The sequence below is a fragment of the Mus caroli genome, unplaced genomic scaffold (assembly GCF_978045245.1).
Source record: "Mus caroli unplaced genomic scaffold, Mus_caroli_1 scaffold_6, whole genome shotgun sequence".
Taxonomy (NCBI): domain Eukaryota; kingdom Metazoa; phylum Chordata; class Mammalia; order Rodentia; family Muridae; genus Mus; species Mus caroli.
Window position 1 is genome coordinate 40,131,382 of NW_028227261.1, and position 20,149 is coordinate 40,151,530.

Here is a 20,149-nt window from a genome sequence, read left to right on the forward strand (position 1 = left end):
CTCTGATCCCTTTGCCTTCAGTTCGCTAGTACTGAGATTACCGGTGTGCACTATCACACCTTGTTTACATGGCAATAGGGTTATAACAAGGCTTGTGCACGCTAAACATAATGGTTAACTTTTGTCAACTTGACAGTATTTTTTTTTTCAATTATTCATTCACCCAGGAGAAGAAACCTCAATTTAAACATTTCCAAGATTAGACTGGTCTGTGGGACATTTTCTGCTTCAGTTCCTCCTTGAAGTCCTACCCTGACTTTACCTCAGAGATGACTGTGACCAGGAAGTATAAGCCAGATATTTTTAGTCACAACTGATAACACAGCAACAAGAAGTAAAACAGAATACCAGGCAAGCACTCTACCAAAAGCTTTGTCTCCAGACCTGAGTCACCTTTCAAACCCAATTTTCTAAGAAAAGCAGGGGTTTTGGAGATAGTTCAGCTGTGACATGCTTGTGAGGAAGCAATTTACTCCACGGAACTCCCATTTAAAAAAAACAAAAAAAAGCTAGGCATGAAGCAGACAGTGGTGGGCACACACTTTTGATCCCAGGCAGATTAAATAGGCAGGTAGATCTTTCAGAGGCCAGCCTAGTCTACAGAGTTCCAGGACAGCCAGGGCTGTTACACAGAGAAAGCCTGTCTCCAAAAACAAAAGGCCAACTATGGTAATCCATGCTTATAAAACCAGCACTAGAAAAGTAGATCCTGAGAGCTTACTAGCCTCAGGTATACATCAAGTTCTAGATCAGTGAGAGATCCTGTCTCAAAAGTTAAAAGACTGGAGAGATAGCTCAATGGTTAGGAACCCCATTGCTCTTATAGAAGACCCAGGTTCAATTCCCAGTACCCACATGGTCCCAGAGTATCTATCCAACAGGCAGGTAAATGGTACACATGCTGGGAAAACATTCTTTTTAAAAAAGGTAAACAACACTCACACAAACCCTTTCACCTACTCATGAAAATAAAATCCTCTTTAAAATTCCAATGTTTACATTTACACAATGGAGTACTACTCAGCTATTAAAAAGAATGAATTTATGAAATTCCTAGCCAAATGGATGGACCTGGAGGGCATCATCTTGAGTGAAGTAACACAATCACAAAAGAACTCACACAATATGTATTCACTGATAAGTGGATATTAGCCCAAAACTTAGGATACCCAAGATATAAGATACAATTTGCTAAACGCATGAAACTAAAGAAGAATGAAGACCAAAGTGTGGACACTGTGCCCCTTCTTACAAGTGGGAACAAAACACCCAGGGAAGGAGTTACAGAGACAAAGTTCGTAGCTGTGATGAAAGGATGGACCATTTAGAGACTGCCGTATCCAGGGATCCATCCCATAATCAGCTTCTAAACGCTGACACCATTGCATACACTAGCAAGATTTTGCTGAAAGGACCCAAATATAGCTGTCTCTTGTGAGACGATGCCGGGGCCTAGCAAACACAGGAGTGTATGTTCACAGTCAGCTATTGGATGTATCACAGGGCTCCCAATGGAGAAGCTAGAGAAAGTACCCAAGGAGCTAAAGGGATCTGCAACCCTATTGTTGGAACAACATGATGTACTAACCAGAACCCCGGAGCTCTTGTCTCTAGCTGCATATGTATCGAAAGATGACCTAGTCGGCCATCAATGGAAAGAGAGGCCCATTGGACTTGCAAACTTTATATGCCCCAATATAGGGGAATGCCAGGGCCAAAAGAATGGGAATGGGTGGGTAGGGAAGTGGGGGGCGCTATGGGGGACTTTTGGGATAGCATTGGAAATGTAATTGAGGAAAATATGTAATAAAAATATTAAAAAAAAAAAATTCCAATGTTGCCTTTAAAGAATGAATCACCAAGTTCTCAGAATTCACGTTTAATAGATACTTAAAAAAAGAAGAAAAAAGAATTAACAGACTGTTTTCTGTGACTGATAGAAGATGGTCTGCCCAAAACACAGCTCAGACCATTACCAATAGTGGAAGAAAGGCTATCCATCCCCAGCCCTGTAGGAAAGGCTTATCTGGAATCCCACCACATCATGTGTTTAAGCATGAGTAGAGTACAAGAGAGTTTCTTCTGGCTGCTCAATGCTGCCTGGCAGAAAAATGGTCCAGCGCTCACTTCTGCTTAGAGAAATACTCTTTGCTCTTATTGACATCAGGTTTGATGGTATCACTGCCAGGTTTCCAGCCAGCTGGGCACACTGCCAAGAGAAAGAGATTATTAATTAGTAACCTGTTCCGGCTGTGTATTTTCCGCCCCTTCATCCTTGTATGTCTTCTGTGGCACACGCTGGCAGGCTATGGTAAAGATATGGAGGCAAGCAGGTTATGAGTTTGAAGCCAACCTAGGCTACACATTGTTTTATGGCACATACCTTTACTCCAGCACTCAAAAAGCAAAGGCAGTCAGATCTCTGGAATTAAGTTCAAGGCCAGCCCTGAATTCTAGCCAAGTGAGACCTATCTTAGCCAAATTCCAGGCTAGGCTGGATGGATGATAAGACTCTGTCCCTCAACTCCCCACCAAAACCCAAAGCAGCTAGAGAAGATAGCCCACATCTGATGGTTTGCAACTGCCTGGCACTCAACACCTTCTACATGCATAATTCTAAAAAATAATAAACTTTAATTTAAAAATCTGATCCTGGGGAGGCAAAAATAAATAAATAAATCTGATCTTGAGTTGGATCAACTTTGAAATCTGCCACTCAGGATTTTGGTATAGCTAACAATGTTTACACCTCACTACAGCCTATAATATTTATCTTTATTTTCTTGAACCAATTGTCATCTCCAAGGCTTGCTTTGCTGCCTCTGTCTGCTAACCTAGGCCTAGAATGTTTTCAGCTTGAGGCTTTCTGATCTCTAACTGGCTATTCTACTCAGCTCGTCTAGCTCAAACTCCTCTCTAGGCTAACTAATTCAATTTCCTTTCCCTCTCCGCCTCTCTTGAATTGCTCTTAGTTTCATACTAACATTGGCAAACTCTTCTAATCTTCTGCTTCCTTCTCATTCTCTTGCTTAATCTGTCTTCACCTGTGCCTAGCTTGTTCTTGCTTCAACCCATCTTGATAAAACTGCCTCCTCCTGTCCCTGCACTGCCCCCTGAAGTAGCTTCCCGTTCTCTCATGAAAGCTGGGCATATCCTATTCTGTCAAATCTTTCTCTAATTTGCCAACTTTGCCTCTCAATTAGACACCACTTTCAAACAAGGGTGCTTCCTTCTATAAACTTACTTTGTCTTCATTGTTTGGGATTAAAGGCATGTGTTCAATAAACAATACAATCTGAGGTTCACAGTGTGATCAAATATTCTGCAACAAGAGCCCTAACATACTATTTATTATAGCTCATTTATTTGCATCTAAAAAATCTAATAAAACTTATCTCTACTATGTCTATAATAGCCTGTCTGAATGGCAAAAACGCAGCAGGACCTAGTCTCAACCAAAACCAAACTTAAAACATGCAACAGAAGGTGCTAGAGCTTGGTTCTTCAAGAAGCCATCATGGAATTAACACTCTTTATACTCCACAAGCCAGCAAAATGGCTTAGTGATTAAGCCATGAAGCCCAACAACCCTGGGTAGAAAGACAAAATTAACTCCTACCATGAATTATCCTGATATACACACCAATTGATACATAAGCACACCCACCCTGCCACAAAATAAGTTATTAAAAAGCAAAAGTTCAGCTGGACGTAGTGGCACATATCTTTAATCCCAGCACTCGGGAGGCAGAGGCAGGCAGATTTCTGAGTTCGAGGTCAGCCTGGTCTACAGAGTGAATTCCAGGACAGCCAGGGCTATACAGAGAAACCCTGTCTTGAAAAACCAAAACAAACAAACAAATAAACAAACCAAAACAAAAAGCAAAAGTTCTGGCAGAAGCTGCATCCATTTAGTACAAAAGACTAGGCTAGGGGTTAGAGAGATGGCTTAGTGATTAAGAGTGCTTCCTGCTCTTCCAGAGGTCCAAAGTTTGTGATTCCAGGGATCCAATGCACTCTTCTGGCCTCCAGAGGCTCCTACACAGACTTGGCATACAGTAACCCTTCTTGTGGGGGGAGGGGATGTTTCTAGACAGGGTTTTCTATATAGCTCTGGCTATCCTGAAACTCACACTACAGACCAGGCTGGGCTCAAACGCACAAAGATCCACCATATCCAGTGATGAAAAGTTCCAGAAATAATGGAGATGGATATGGATGTATATATATTTAAAATGGTAAATTATTTTACCAGAATAAAAGTTGCAAATACCAACATAAAGCACTTAAAAATGATTTACTAGCATTCTTTCATTCCTTAACAGAAGACTAGGTAAAATAAAATGCGAGTTTGTTAATCCCAGCACCAGCATCCAGGAGGTGGAGATTTTCAAGTTCAAACTTAGCTACAGAGAGCAGCCTAAGCTACATCAGATTCTCTCCCAACCCCCACCCAAAAGCCTTAAAAACCCAAAATACATAGCATTTCAAAATCCCAGGAGCAGCAACCTTCAAATATCAAGCTACAACCCCAGGGATTTTTGTTGGGTGTATGTGATTTGGTTTGTTTTTTTAGGGGGCCAGTGTCTGTTATTTTGACACGAGAACTCAATGTAACACGTGTTGGACTCCAGTTTGCAGCAAGCAAATTTCCTTCTAAGTACTGAGACTGTAGGTGCAACCCACTATACCTAACTGCCTCTCAGTGTTAACTGTCTAACTACAAAAACCAAAACCAAAAAGAAACCAAAGCCATCAGTTTACAAATGCTGTTCCATTTTAATTGTCTTCAACTCCTTTGTAAAGAGCAGTTTCTTAATCTTTTACACACTTAGGAAAAAGTCTAAGATTGGCTGTATTTTCTGCATGACAACTGCTACCCACCTAGAGAGACCCTATCTTCGAAAAACCAAAAAATAAGTAAAATTAACATCAGAGATCCACCTGACTCTGCCTCCAAAAAGAAAATAAGAGTATAAAAGGTGTGGTATGATGCCAGCTTGCTGGCAAGGCTCCCATAACCCCTTAATTTGGACACAGACTTAATTAACTCTTTAGTCCAGGTTGGCCTTGAATGTGCACTACTCCTGCCTCTGCTGGGATTACAGGACTGAGCTACAAGTAGGAAGAACAGACTTTCACACAGCAAAATATTACCTTGATCCTATAATGAGTTCTCCAACACCTTTTATTTTTGAGCATGTAGTCCTATAACTCACTAAGAAGCCCAGAATGAGCCTGACCTTAAACCTCTTCCCGAAAGTGCTAGGATTATACTAAGCTACATCCCCAGCACCAAAATACCAACTCTTGGTAGCATGAATGCTAGACATGAACCTCAGGGACTCACAGGTTAGAGAAGCTACCAAGGAGCTACATCTGTAGTAACCATACATTTTTGAGGTCAGAAGAGGGCACTGGACCCCTAGAAATGGAGTTGACTTTTTGATCCACCATGTATGTGCTAAGGATCAAATCTAATTCATTTAACCACTAAATTACCTTTCTAGTTTTTTGTTTATTTTTTTGTCAAAAGAAAAATTCTTTTTTCTCTTGAAACACGATTAGGTAGCTCTGGCTGTCCTGGAACAGGCTGGCTTCAAATTCAGTTTGCCTCTGCCTCCTGATTACTGGGCTTAAACAACTACACCCAATTTGTTTTATCCTCTATAGTGAGATCCTCCTCAGATCTGCAGCAGTCAGTGATTCCAAATCAGAACAGAAGTGGAGAATATGGTGTTTGAACAAAAAGCCTTTGTTTTTTCCTCAGGGCAACTATTTATTAATCCCCACAGAAAACTCTAACCACAGCCTTTCACAGACACAATCACCCTTTTATCCAATAGCCTTTGTGCCCTACCACCCACTATGCCACTAACAGGCAGATGACTTACCTTCACCATGTTTGTCAGTGAACTGGAAGGCCTGGACTAGTCGTATAATCTCATCCACAGAGCGGCCAACGGGAAGATCGTTTATTGTTATCTGTCGAAGGATACCTTTATCATCAATAATAAAAAGGCCCCTGGGTGGAAGAAATTGAAGGATTGAGAAAAACTCATTACAAGTCCTCATTGTTAGAATTCCTAAGGAAATGGGCTTGCTACAAGTTATACCAACCTACCACTAGTGAGACCACTCACTACATTAAATAACTCAATGAGAAAGAGCTATAGCTCAGTTTGCAGAGTGTTTGCCTAGCATGCAGAAAACACTGGGTTTGATGCCCAAAACCAAACATGACAGATGCAGACATGGTGCACTAATGTAAAGTGCAGACAGTTAGTTGATCAGGAGTTCAAGTTTATCTTCAGCTATCTGACACCATTTCCAAAATAAAATAGGTTGGAGGAGAGGCATGATGGCACACGCACATAAATTCTAGTAAGAGGTCAACCTGAAGTTTAAGGCCAAATAGGGCTATAACAAGACTGTCTCAAAACTAAAAACAGGGCTGGTGAGATGGCTCAGCAGGTAAGAGCACCCAACTGCTCTTCTGAAGGTCCAGAGTTCAAATCCCAGCAACCACATGGTGGCTCACAACCATCCGTAACGAGATCTGACGCCCTCTTCTGGAGTGTCTGAAGACAGCTACAGTGTACTTACATGTAATAAATAAATAAATCTTTAAAAAAAAAAAAAAAAAAAAAACTAAAAACAAAGGAGTTGAGGAGAGATGACTCAGTGAAGTGCTGCTCTTTCAACTATGTGCACCTGAATTTGAGCCCCAGAAGACATTAAAAAATAAATTACCACGTAAGTAATCTCACCTTTAAAACAAAACAAAAAAATAAATAAATAAAATAAGAAAAAGGTCAAGAGGTTGGAGAAAAGGCTCAGACGTTAAGAACATTGGCTGCTCTTCCAGAAGACCTGGGATTGATGGTTAGCAAATTGTGGTTCACAAACATTAACTCTGGTTCCAGGGGATCCACTGTGCACAGGTAGAGCACATACACACAGTCAAGTACATACAATAAATATATTTAAAATTAAGCATGCGACCCCAACACTGAGGAGGTGTGAACAGGCAAATCCCAGGTGTTCACTTGCCAAGTCAAGGAGACACTATCTCTAAAAGATAGTGGACAATGTCTGAGAAACACCAGGTTATCTACTGACATTTATATGACACATTTATTAAAAAAAGAAAAGACATGAAGAAGGGTATTCCTCAGATGTGTTCTGGCTTTTCCAAATAAACGGCTTTTAGCTAGCAAGACTGTTCTCATAGCAACTTCCACCTCCCATCCTTAAAGTACATACCTGAAAGAGATACCTTCATCAGCCTTTAAGACTCCATAATCCTGAGCAATGGTGCGCTTGGGATCTGATATTAAGGGAATGTTCATGGGTCCCAATCCTCCTTGTTTCTTGGGTGTGTTAATCCTACAGCAAAAGAGTGTCTTAAAATACAACCATTCAAATCTTTGTGAAGAAAACCAGACCTATCCTCACCTTTCTAAAAACTCTTTATCTAACTTTATCCAAAAACTTCAACTTTTTCCAATAGTAAAAGTCAATGTGCTTTAAGTGTGCTCACCAGTGCGTATTATATATTAGCAACTCAAAGTACTTCGCTTCTGCTAAGAGGCAGCGGGAGCCCAGAAACCAGCACTTCGGTCTACTGTCAAACCTCTAAATTTGCTCAAGAAATCAACAACACACTGCCAGAAGTTGTGGTATACCTTTAATCCTACCTACTCATGAGGCTGGTGGTACAAGGTATTCATGAGGCTGAAAGCCAGCTTGAGTTAAATATTACCCCGACTAAAAAACAAAAAATGGACTGGTGAGATGGCTCAGTGGTAAAGAGCACTGACTTGTTCTTCCAAAGGTCCTGAGTTCAAATCCCAGCAACCACATAGTTCACAACCACCCATAATGAGATCTGAAGCCCTCTTCTGGCACATCTGAAGACAGCTACGGTGTACTTAATGTATAATAATAAGTCTTTGGGCTGAATGGAGCAGGGACTGAGAGAGCGGGGCTGACTGGAGCAAGTTGGGTTGACCAGAGCAAGCAGAGGCCCTAAAATTCAATTCCCAACAACCACATGAAGACTCACAACCACCTGTACAGCTATTAGTACTCATATACATAAAAGAAATAAATAAATCTTTAAAAAAAATAAATAAATAACAAAAAATTTCATGGGCCACATAGACCAAAAACTTACCATGCCAGATGACAAAAGTGAGAATCCACAGAAGCTCCAATCACTTGGCAGTTGAGTTTCTTAAATTCGTCTGCTCTATCACTGAAAGCAATGATCTCCGTGGGACACACAAAAGTAAAGTCAAGAGGGTAAAAGAAGAACACAACATATTTTCCTGTGGCGGGGAAAAAGACAATCAAGAAGTTAGCTTTGAAGCCGAGTTTCTGATCTAGGGGCACTAATACATGCCTAAATTCCCAGCATTCAGGACAGTTGCTGTAAGTTGAGGTCAACCTGAACCACACAGAGTAAGAACCAGTCCAGCCAGGTTTAGAAACCCTGTCTGAATGAAAACAAGAAATTTCCAAAAGATTCTTTTGCAGACATTATCCTGTAGAAGACTTTTTAATCACCAACACAGTAATCAATGTTAGCATAGTTAATAAAGGCAGCTCTTAGCAGCTACTTTTATAACCTTTGTACCAAGAAAGCCTAAATTAAAATGACTGTTTCTTCTTTGGCTTGCTAACTATAGAATAAACATTATTCAGTCAATTTTGATCTTCTGAGAGGTTAGTATTAGCATACACACCAAGTTCTTTTCACACTGAAAAGAAAAGGGGGGGAGGGGGCAAGAATGCAACTCATCTAGTAAATGATCAACAACAGAAACAGAGCCCAGAACATCAAGTGTGCTGGTACACTCAGAAAGTAAAGGCAAGTCAGGGTGAGATCCAGTGGCAGGAAGACTGAGCTCCAAGCCAGCTTCAGGATGCATAGTCAAAGTCTCTAACAATGCCCCCACCTCAAAAACACACCCACACCCACGAAAAAAGCCTGGATGTGGGTAGCAAACACTGCCTGTAATTCAGTATTCCAAAATCCAGCATTCAGGAGGCTGAAGCAGGAAAATCACAAGTTCAAGACCAGCCTAGGCTATTTAATAAATTCCAAGAAGGAGACCCCATCTCAAAAACAAAACTCCTGAATAGTAGCAGCATATGCCTGGCAGATGAACCTCTGAGTACAAGGTCATCCTGGTCTATAGAGCAAGTTCCAGAACAGTCAAAGCCACAGAGAAACTCTGTCTCAAAAAACAAAATAAAACAAAAAAGTTGGGGATAGAAACTCAACATCATAATCCCAGGACTTGGGAGGCAGGGAACAGGAGAATCAAGACGAGGTCATCCAGCAGTTTTAAGATCTGGCTACTCTTCTAGAACCCCTAAATTTCTTTTCCAGCATCCACATGATGGTTCACAACTGCCTATAATTTCAACCCAGAGTGTCCAACACACTTTTCTAGCTTCTTCCAGCACTAGACAGACATGCATGGGTAATGCAGACATATGTGCAGACAAAACACCCACACATTATTTACACACACACACATACATATTTAAGGGAAAAAAAAAAAAAAAAGCAGCCGGGTAGTACTGGCACACACTTTTAATCCCAGCATCAAAGCCAGCCTGATCTACAGAGTGAGTTCCAGGACAGCCAGGGCTACACAGAGAAATCCTGTCTCAAAAACAAACAAACAAACAAACAAACAAACAAAAAGCCCAACAACAACAAAGAGTCAAGTCAGACCCTTTATACAATGATGCAAGAAATAATTAAGTGATCTCCTGAGTAGTTTCCCCCCTTCCATCTTGTTATATGCAGGTTCTTGTTTCTGCTGTTAAGGTGTGGTAGTAACAGGCTAGTTGTCTGCATCTACCTTGAACAGGACTAGTGATACTATACAGGACTAGTGATACTATACAGGACTAGTGATACTATAGAAGCCAACGAATTAACCCTATCTTTTATGTAGGTCCCATGGATTAGATAAATTGAAGCCCCTCAAGCTTGTGCATGTGCAGCAAACACTTTCACCTACTGAACAATGTTTCCAAGCTTCATGGGCTATGTTTAAGTAATGTCATAAATCACAATGTGTTCCTAACAAGTCCAACAGGACATGACAAGAAAAATGTTGCAACCAAAAGAACGCTAAGTACCAGTAGGTAACAGGACCTCTAGCTCCAATTTTACTTTAGTAACTGAGATTACCAAAGCAAATCTTCAAGGCTATGAAGCCTCTCACCATGCCTAATGGCTAAACTACTTACTGGAACGTTTCCAAATACCTACTTATTTCCAGGTGGTAACTATGACTGAAAGTCAAAACAAGCAGTCTTTGACTCATCTAAGCAATCTCTCTGTGGCTTTGCTTAATAAGCACTTTGAAGCCTCAGCAGACCAAGCCCTACAGGGCAGAGAGCAAGCACTCCTCCCAAGACCATGTGCCAGGGTCACCTCTACCTCCCAAGAGGTACTGTTTGCCAGTGAGATCTTCTCTATACAACCCACAGCACCTGTTCTCATCCCAACTACAAAGTGTGATGTCAGGAAATCTAACTGAATATTTTACTCAAAAGCTATCTCCAGAAACTCATATAGCACTAAAGAAGGTACATTTAAAACCAGAGTTTGCAACTTGTACCTAAGAAATCTATAGTCTCAATGGTCTCAAAAGACCTAATTACCCTGAGACGGCAAGGGAGAAAGAATGCAGACTAGAGAGATACCTCAGCATTTACAGGTATATTGCTGCTCTTGCCAAGAACTCTGGTTAGGATCTAAACATCTACAACCATCTGTAAGTACAGTCTCAGGAGTTCCAACACCTATGCACACAAGCAGACCAAGTTCCAGGACAGTCAAGATTACGTAGAGAAAGAAACCTTGCCTCAAAAAACAAAACAAAAACAGAAATGATCAGATATGATATATGATTGATAGATTTGTTTTCCTTTTTTTTTGTTTGTTTGTTTTTTGGTTTTTCGAGACAGGGTTTCTCTGTGTAGCCCTGGCTGTCCTGGAACTCACTCTGTAGACCAGGAGGCCTCGAATTGTTTTGCTTTTTTTCTTTTTCTTTTCTTTTTTTCAGACAGGGTCCCACCATGCAGCTTTAGCTGACCCGAAATCCACCTGATACACCACTCCATTCACTACACCTAGCTAGGAGCTAAATTTTTTAAAAGGAGAGAAGGTAAACCATTAACAGAACCTGCCAAGTATCTGTATGAAACTATGGTAAAACAAAAGGTAATTGGAGTGTCAAGTCTTCCCTTTGAGCAGAAGCAAAACCACAGCTCCAGACTTGATTTGTAAGACTAAATGTAGTTTTTTTAAAAAAATGAGCTGAAGGGGACTGAAAAGTTGGCTCGGCTGTTAATCATAATGGCTGCTCAAAAACATCTACATTCCAGTCCCAGGGGATCCAATGCCCTCCTCATGTACCATATGTACATGATGCTCAGACACATTCAGGAAAAGAAAAAATCCACCATACACATAAGATTAAAAAATGTTTTAACGCCAGGTGTGGTGGCACATGCCTTTAATCCCAGCACTCGGGAGGCAGAGGCATGCGAACTTCTGAGTTCGAAGCCAGCCTGCTCTACAAAGTGAGTTCCAGGACAGCCAGGGCTACACAGAGAAACCCTGTCTCAAAAAAACAAACAAACAAACAAAAAAACAAAAACAAACAAACAAAAAAAAAAAAAAAGAGGAAGGGAAAAGCAAAGGCAGGTTGTATCTATCTCTAGGAGTTAGATACAACCCTGGTCTACATATTAAGAGAGCCAAGGGAATAGATAGTGAGACAGCTCAAATAAACAAATGAGAGAGAGAGAGAGAGAGAGAGAACTGACCAAAACAAAAGGGGGCAAGATTGTGCAAGCTTTAATCTTAGCACTAGGGAGGCAGAGGCAGGAGGATGTCTTTGAGTTCAAGGCCAGCCTGATCTACATAGTGAGCTTTAGGACAGCCAGAACTACATAAAGATCGTATCTTAAAGAAAACTTTTTAAATTAAAGTAAAAAAGAAAAGGAAAAGATAGCTCAGCCCTTAAGAGCACCGACTGCTCTTCCAAAGGTCCTGAGTTCAAATCCCAGCAAGCAACAACATTCGTAACGAGATCAGACTCCCTCTTCTGGAGTGTCTGAAGACAGCTACAGTGTACTTCAGATAATAAATAAATGCCACTAAAAAAGGTAATCAGGTAAATGTTAAGGTATAATAAAGCAAGCATACTTTCTCTAGAAATGACTCATACCTAGGATACCTACCCTTGTTATCACTGTCCTAACCTTGACTTCACTTCAACATAAAGACATGTGAAGTGGCCTCTTTAATTAATCTTACCTTTGTATTCACTTAGGCTGATATCTTTGAATTGTCCATCTGGCATAACAGCTGTAGCTTTGAAGTTGGGAGCAGGATGCCCAATTTTTGCATTTCCTGAAGACATCTTGCTATCAGCTGGAAAAGACAACAAAAAAAAGTAAACCCTATTCTTCTAAATAAGCAACAGCTTTCGCCTACCTAGGAACTTAACTGTAGCTCAATCAGAGCACAGGCTCACAGTTTAGGGTCTCAACCCAAAGCTCCAACTCCAGGGTCAAAGTGAGACTGAAAAATCAGCCTTTGTTTTCACTTGCTAACAGCTCCAGAGTCTAAATAGGTCAGTTCTCCCACCCTTTCTAAGCCAGTTTTTGCAATGGCATTTTAATCTGCATATTCATTAGGGAGAAGCAGGAAGGAAATGGAACAGACACAAAAATCCCAAGCACATCAATGCCAGGACATTGGCATTTATTGCTTCTGATCTTTAGGTGTTCTGTTTAAGCTTAAGTTTTCTCTGCATAACTTGTTTGAGGCCAATCTAGATTTAGTGACCTTGTCTTAAAATTCTCTTTAGGTGTAACCCAGGGACCGTGGAGCATCATCCCAGCACTCTGCATGCTGAGGGAGGAGGATACCAAACCGAGGCAACACTTGTCTCAAAAAGTCTCTGTATGAGGGAGGTTATGCAGGTTAAGTACTTGCTATCTGATGACCTTAGTCCAATCTCCAGAATGCCCAGAAAGATGGAAAGTCGACTTCTACAAGGTTCACACACATAAATGTTTAAAAGAAAAAACTTGGGATATGTAATCTCAACACTTGGGAAGTAGAAGCTTAAGATTCAGGAGTTCAAGGCTAGCCAAATTAGAGGACAACCTAGTTACATGAAACTCTAAGAAAAATACAAAAAAAGTCAATGTACTACTAAGAAACCGATTTCTGGGGCTGGTGACTGGCTCAGTGGGTAAGAGCACCCGACTGCTCTTCCGAAGGTCCAGAGTTCAAATCCCAGCAACCACATGGTGGCTCACAACCATCCGTAACGAGATCTGGCGCCCTCTTCTGGAGTGTCTGAAGACAGCTACAGTGTACTTACATATAATAAATAAATATTAAAAAAAAAAAAAAAAAAAGAAAAAAGAAACCGATTTCTGCACTATCTACCCAGGTCAACACCAAGACAAATAAATTAAGATGTACAACATTAGGAGCTTCAGCGATGGCTCAACAATTTAAGAGCCTACACTGATCCTTTGGGGAAAAGTCCTGGTTCAGATTCCTCCACCCACTTAGGATGGGTTCACAACCACCTGTAACTAGCTCTAGCTCGGGTGTGTGTGTGGGGGGGGGGAGTGCCACACACGTAGACATACACATAAAAAAAAAAAACCCACAACCTAAAAGAAATTTTATGCCTCTCTTGGTTCATAACACCAATAACCAAAAGAAACGCAAAGAAAAAAGCATCTTTCATCGCAAACTTTAAAAAAACTTTTAACTGTATTTTTTTTTTCAGGGACATGCTGCACCTGCAGATAGCAACTACCTATCTGGTGTGCCCCCTACCATAAACCATCTTTTAATCAAACTTGCTTTGCAACGTGGCCCAGAACTTCCAAACTCAACCAATCCCGGAAAAGCGACTTCCGGCCGCTGAGAAGTCTCTCCGTAGGAATCGGACTAGAACGCCAGAGAAGGTCACGCCCCAAGCTCTCCGGAGGTACGTTCCTACCACTCACCCCATCACCCACCCTAGCACTTCAGAAAACAACGACCCAGCCCAGTGCGCGCAGTAAGTTCCAGCACAAACTCGTCCCACCAAGCCATCTCCGCCCTCTATCGGTGAGCGGGAGAGGAGGAAACTCAACGTTAGCCTCAGGGTTCCAACAAGTCCGGGAGCTAAGCGCCACGTGAAGAATGCGAGTAGAGCTCCAGCACTCGCGGGACCAGGCCTCGCCCTGCCGTTTCAGCCCGTGATCGCCCCGGACGAGCCGGGACCGGCCAGAGGGAGAAGGAACCAGTGATGGGCGCGAACGGCGTTTCCTAGCGGCAATACCCGCACACTCACCAGGGTCGAGCCACAGGTCTCACAAACAGAAAGAGCCGTGAGAACGCAGGAAGAGGTCGCCCGACAGCGCGCGCGGGGAGCTGCTTTTATAGCCCACAAAGTTCTCGCGAGATTCGCACGGGCCGGGGGTGCGGGAAGAGGGGGACCTGGCTGAGCCCCGCCCCACCCTGGCCGGCGGACGGGGGATGACTCAGCGCTTTCCCTGGATGGGCCTGGAGTGGAGGGGGTCTCTGAGAAAGGCACACACTCTCAGTGATGTTTTTCTCAGAGGTAGAAAAGCACTTCCTTTTGAGTCATTTCATCTTTTAATCGGGGTACCCGGGTAATCCGTGCCTCTCTATTCCCAGGACCACTGTGTGGTGTGCAATCAAGACCCAAACTAGAGGAAGGGTCTGTTTTACTGTTCTTGGAAGGCCACGTCTAAAATTAAACAACGTTCAGGGAAAACTGTGCTCCCAAATTGCACCCCAGCCTCACAAACCTATTCTAGGGCTGGAAAAGCTGGCTCAGCCGTTATAAGCCCTGGCTGCACTACCAGAGGACCCGGCCTCAATTTCCAGCACCCACATGGCAGCTCATAGCTGTGTAGATCCAGTTCTAGAGGATCCAACACCCTCACACATACATGCAAGCAAAACACCAATGCACGGAAAATGAAAAGAAATAAATCGTTAAGAACAAAAACAAAAACTCCTGTTCTAGTCTGGTCCTCAGTAACCCTCACCACTCAGGGCAGCCTCCATTGGTCTCTGATTACTGGATACTGCTTTTCTGTTTCACTCCCATTTCTTGCATTATTCTTAAATCTTTCTGAATCTCAGCTTGTCACTAAACTGATTTGTGTTTTTAAAAACTGGGGCTCTGTGGTTAATTTCCTGAGTTAAAAGTCACTGTTCCGGGGGCTGGTGAGATGGCTCAGTGGGTAAGAGCACCCGACTGCTCTTCCGAAGGTCCAAGGTTCAAATCCTAGCAACCACATGGTGGCTCACAACCATCCGTAATGAGATCTGGCGCCCTCTTCTGGAGTGTCTGAAGACAGCTGCAGTGTACTTATATATAATAAAAATAAATAAATCTTAAAAAAAAAAAGATTTAAAAAAAAAAAAAAGTCACTGTTCCAAGCCAGGCAGTGATGGCACATCTTCTTAGCACTCTAGAGGCAGAGACTAATGGAGCTCTGAGTTCGAGGCCAGCCTGGTCTCAATGCGAGTTCCAGGAAAGCCAGAGCTACACAGAGAAATCCTGCCTCCAAAAAAAAAGTCTTTAATCCCAGCACTCGGGAGGCAGAGGCAGGCGGATTTCTGAGTTCGAGGCCAGCCTGGTCTACAAAGTGAGTTCCAGGACAGCCAGGGCTATACAGAGAAACCCTGTCTCGAAAAACCAAAAAAAAAAAAAAAGTCAAGAGAGTTAAAGAGGGGTCAGGCTTGATGGCCAGCCCTGGGAAGGTAGAGGCAAGAGAACCTCTGTGTTTTTTCAGTCCATCCTGGTCTACATAGCAAGTTCCAGGACAGCAAGGACAACATAGAGACCTTGGGGGAGAGGAGGGGAAGCCAGATAGATACAAAGCTCAGAGTTCCCATTTCATATCACATGCTTTGTGTGATTTAGGAACCCAGAGATGGATGTAATCCAAACTTTACCCTCTAGAAAGTCATGCTACAAGGATGGGGCGGACATGGAAACACAACAGTTAGAAGATTTTATTAGGCCATAGAGGTTTAGGCATAATGGTCAAGTCAGGGGACAAATGAGAGCTGGTAACTCTGTTAAAGGGACTAATCAGCTTTCCAGGAAGTAATGCTTATCTGAGTCTACAGGCTTATCCTCTCTGCAATTAAGTGGAATTGGTTTTCCTGGTTTGAATAGATAGCCTTGAAGCAGCTCTGAGCTTTAAGTGAGGGTGATGAAAAAGTTACAACAGAAATGATAGTTCACTTCTCTCTTACACAGTAAGAACTACGTATTATGGACCAGGTTTACGGATGCATGGCTATAATCTTATCACTCAAGAGGCTGAGTCACCCGGACCGTAAAGGAGATACTTGTCTCAGAAACAAAACAGAACAAAACACCTACCACCACATCAAATTTAGGTATTATGCTAACAGATACTAGTTATTTACGTTAAGATACTAGAGTTAGCCAGACTTGTTGATGCATGCCTTTAATTCTAGCTCTTGAGAGGCAGAGGCAAGTGAAATCTCTTAAGTTCGAGGCCAGGCTGGTCTACAAAACGTGTTCTAGGACAGCCAAGGCTACACAGGTAAACCCTGCCTCAAAGTGTCATCCCCACTCCCGAAGAAAGATGTTAGAATTATTCTATTGTATAGGCAAGAAAAGACAAGGCTTAGTAGGATTATACTTTTTGTAAGGTCACATATAAGGAACAATGACTGTGTGTGAGTGTGTGCATGCATGTGTGGTTTTTTGAGACAGGGTTTCTCTGTATGGTGCTTGCTGTCCTGGAACTCACTCCTTAGACCAGGCTGGCCTTAAACTCATAGATCCAACTGTTTCTGCCTCCTAAGTGCTGGGATTAAAGGCACATGATGCCAAACCTCTGGCACTTTTATTTTCAAGACTTCTCTTAACTCTTATTAGTAACATAATAGGATAAAAAAAAATAGGGGAAAAGCTATGTCATGCTAGCTGAGTATCTGAAGTTTTGGGTATGTATCATCCTTTACAACAGTAGTGACTTTCGTTTTCCTTTTCAGCATGAGGTTATTTCACATTATTCATTTCCAGTTGGTGGAGGAGTTAACCCCACTACTTCCCACGGCCCTTGCACCAGGATAGAAATGGGGAAGTGCCATGTCATGCTGCCTGAGCATCTGGCCTTTTATGCATTTATCAATTCTCTTGACAACAGTAGTTTTTTGTTGTTGTTGTTCAGTTACTTTTTGGTGTGTGTGTGTATGAGCATGATATATATGTGTATGCTCATGTGTGTATATACTCAAGTGTGTGTGTATGTGTGCGTGTGTATGAGTGTGACATAGATGTATGCTCATGTGTGGTATATGCTCAAGTGTGTTCTCAGAGTCATGTACCTGTACACTTGAGCAGAGACCAGAGGCAGATGCTGGTTGTGCCTCTCTCTATAAAGAAGCATGAACATGAAGCAGAGCTGGTGGAGATGCTCCTGTCTCGACCCACACAGCCCTGGGGTTTTATAGACAGCTATGCAGCTACAGCCCTCTCTCCCGATGTTGCTGGAATCCAAAGCCACGTCTTCCTATTCATCCAGCACTTGTACCCACGGCACCTCTCTCCAGCCCTCTCTCCAGCCTTATTGTTTCTTTTTCTCCTTTTTCCTTCCCACCCTGAAGGTAAATGGTTGTCATTATTCATTTCTTTCTTGTGAGAGCAAGGTGGGCCAGAGGACAGCTTTCAGACTGATCAGCTTTCTCCTCCCACCCTGTGGTTCCTGGGGATGGAACTCAGGTCATCAGGCTTGGCCCTTTACCTGCTGAGCCATTGTGCCTAGCCTTTGGTTTTGTAAAGGAAGTCTGAGTCTCACTATACAGCCTAGGCTGGCTTAAACTCAGGATAGTCCCTGTGACTTAGACAGTCCCTGTGACTTAGCTCCAAAATGCTGAGATTACTGCTATGAATTATAATGACAGGTTTCACACTTTTTCTTTTCTTTTCTTTTCTTTTCTCTTCTTTTCTTTTTTTTTTTTTTTTTTTTGGTGTTTCGAGACAGGGTTTCTCTGTATAGTCCTGGCTGTCCTGGTCTCACTTTGTAGACCAGGCTAGCCTTGAATTCAGAAATCCACCTGCCTCTGCCTCCCAAGTGCTGGGATTAAAGGTATACGCCACCACTGGCCGGGCCACACTTTTTTTAATTATATATACACACACACACACATGTGTACACACACACACACATATATATATAAACTGTAAACCCTTCCCCCTTTTTTAAAAAGGTTTACTTATTTATTATTTATATAAGTACTCTGTCGCTATCTTCAGACACACTAGAAGAGGACATAGGAGCCCCCCCCCCCATTACAGATGGTTGTGAGGCACCATGTGGTTGCTGGGATTTGAACTCAGGACCTCTGGAAGACCAATCTCTGCTCTTAACCACTGAGCCATCTCTTCAGATCCCCTCCCCCCGCTTTTAAAGATTTATTCATTTTATATATGTTAGTACTCTCTTCAGACACACACCAGAAGAGGACATCAGATCCGATTACAGATGGTTGTGAGCCACCATGGGGTTGCTGGGAATTGAACTCAGGATAGAAGATCACTCAGTGCTCTTCACTCCTGAGCCATTTCTCCAGCCCCCTAATTTTTATTTTGATGCTACAGATTGAACGAGCCTTCGACGAGCTAGGTAGACAGAAGCTATAGAACAAGCTACATCCACATGGGACCATATATATGTACGTATGTATATGTATGTATGTATATATATGGAAACAATTAATATATGCAAAGAAAACATTCATATACATAAAAATAACTTTTTTTAAAAATTAAAAAGGAAAGAAAAAAAAGAAAATTACCATTCTAGTCAGCAAGAAAGCTCAAGCATAAAGGCACTTGCTGCCAATCCTAACATCCTCAGTCGAATGCCCAGAACCTACAGGTGAATTGAGAGAGCTCATTACCTTACACTGCCCTCTGATCTCCATTTGCATGCCATAATAGACTGGAGGCAGGCAGGCGAGCACAAGTGAGGCCCTATCTCAAAATAAACATTAAAAATAATAAACTTAGATAAAATTCTAAATTGGAGAACATGTACATAAATGAAGGTGAATCATGTTCATGAACCGAAAGAGTCAGTGTCAGGGGCTTGAGAGCTGACTCAGCAGTTAAGAACACTTGGTGTTGTTGCTGAGGACTTAAGTTCTGTTCCCACCACCTATGTTGGACACCCACAACTACCTGTAACTCCAGCTCCAGGGCATACAATGTCTCTGGCCTCCACAAGCACACACACACACACACACACACACACACGTGTACTTACTCACACAGATATTCTGAAACTCACCCTGTAGACCAGGCTGGTCTTGATTCAGAGATCTGCATGCCTTTCCTAGGACTAAAGCTGTGCACTGCCACCACATGGTTTTGGTTGTTTTTTTGTTGTTGTTTTGTTTTGTTTTGTTTTTCCCTATTTAAAGATGTATTTAGTTCATTTAACCATGTATGAACGTCTTGCTTGTAGGTATGTATGTATACTATGTGCATATTTGGTGTCCAAGGAGGCCAGAAAAGGGGTTTGTATCTCCAGAAACTGCAGTTATAGACCGTTGAGAGTCACCTTGCAGATGCTGGGAACTGAACTCAAGTCCTCTGGAAGAACAAGTGCTCTTAACTCCTGAGCCAGCTCTCCAGTCTCTAAAAGATTTATTTATTTATTTCATGTATGTGAGTACATTGTCTCTGTCTTCAAACACACCAGAAGGTGGCATCGGATTCTTGTTACAGATGGTTGTGAGCCACCATGTGGTTGCTGGGAATTGAACTCAGAACCTCTGGAAGAGCAGTCAGTGCTCTTAACCACTGAGCCATTTCTCCAGCCCACTCCAGCCTCTAAATACAGCTTTTATTTAAAAATAAACAAACAAAAAACAAAACAAAACAAAATCAGGGTGGAAATGTGAGTAGAAACACACAAGTTGAGCTTCCTGAGGGGATGCTCTGTCTGAAAAGGGTCCCGATTGCTAGCGTCAGGCTCCTACCTTGACTACACCCTTGCATGGTGACTCAGTTTT

The 20,149-nt window shown here is 42.2% G+C and overlaps 1 protein-coding gene across 1 annotated transcript; it reads right to left on the reverse strand.

Moving 5' to 3' along the window:
• Positions 1-1,863: 1,863 nt before the first annotated feature.
• On the reverse strand, positions 1,864-14,524 carry Prdx1 (peroxiredoxin 1). Its single transcript, XM_021160767.3, has 6 exons — positions 14,406-14,524; positions 12,356-12,472; positions 8,180-8,333; positions 7,267-7,389; positions 5,895-6,025; positions 1,864-2,209 (listed from the first exon to the last, which is right to left on the reverse strand). The coding sequence occupies exons 2-6, from the start codon at positions 12,459-12,461 to the stop codon at positions 2,124-2,126; spliced, it is 600 nt and encodes a 199-aa protein (XP_021016426.1). The 5' UTR covers positions 12,462-12,472; positions 14,406-14,524; the 3' UTR covers positions 1,864-2,123.
• Between the last annotated feature and the right edge of the window lie 5,625 nt (positions 14,525-20,149).

Excerpts from the sequence above, each read along its gene's own strand:
- Prdx1 (XM_021160767.3), bottom strand. The coding sequence starts at position 12,461 with ATGTCTTCAGGAAATGCAAAAATTGGGCATCCTGCTCCCAACTTCAAA. Across the intron at positions 6,026-7,266 it reads GATGAAGGTATCTCTTTCAG|GGGCCTTTTTATTATTGATG; the intron begins GTATGTACTTTA and ends TCTTCCACCCAG. Across the intron at positions 2,210-5,894 it reads CACTGACAAACATGGTGAAG|TGTGCCCAGCTGGCTGGAAA; the intron begins GTAAGTCATCTG and ends TTCTCTTGGCAG.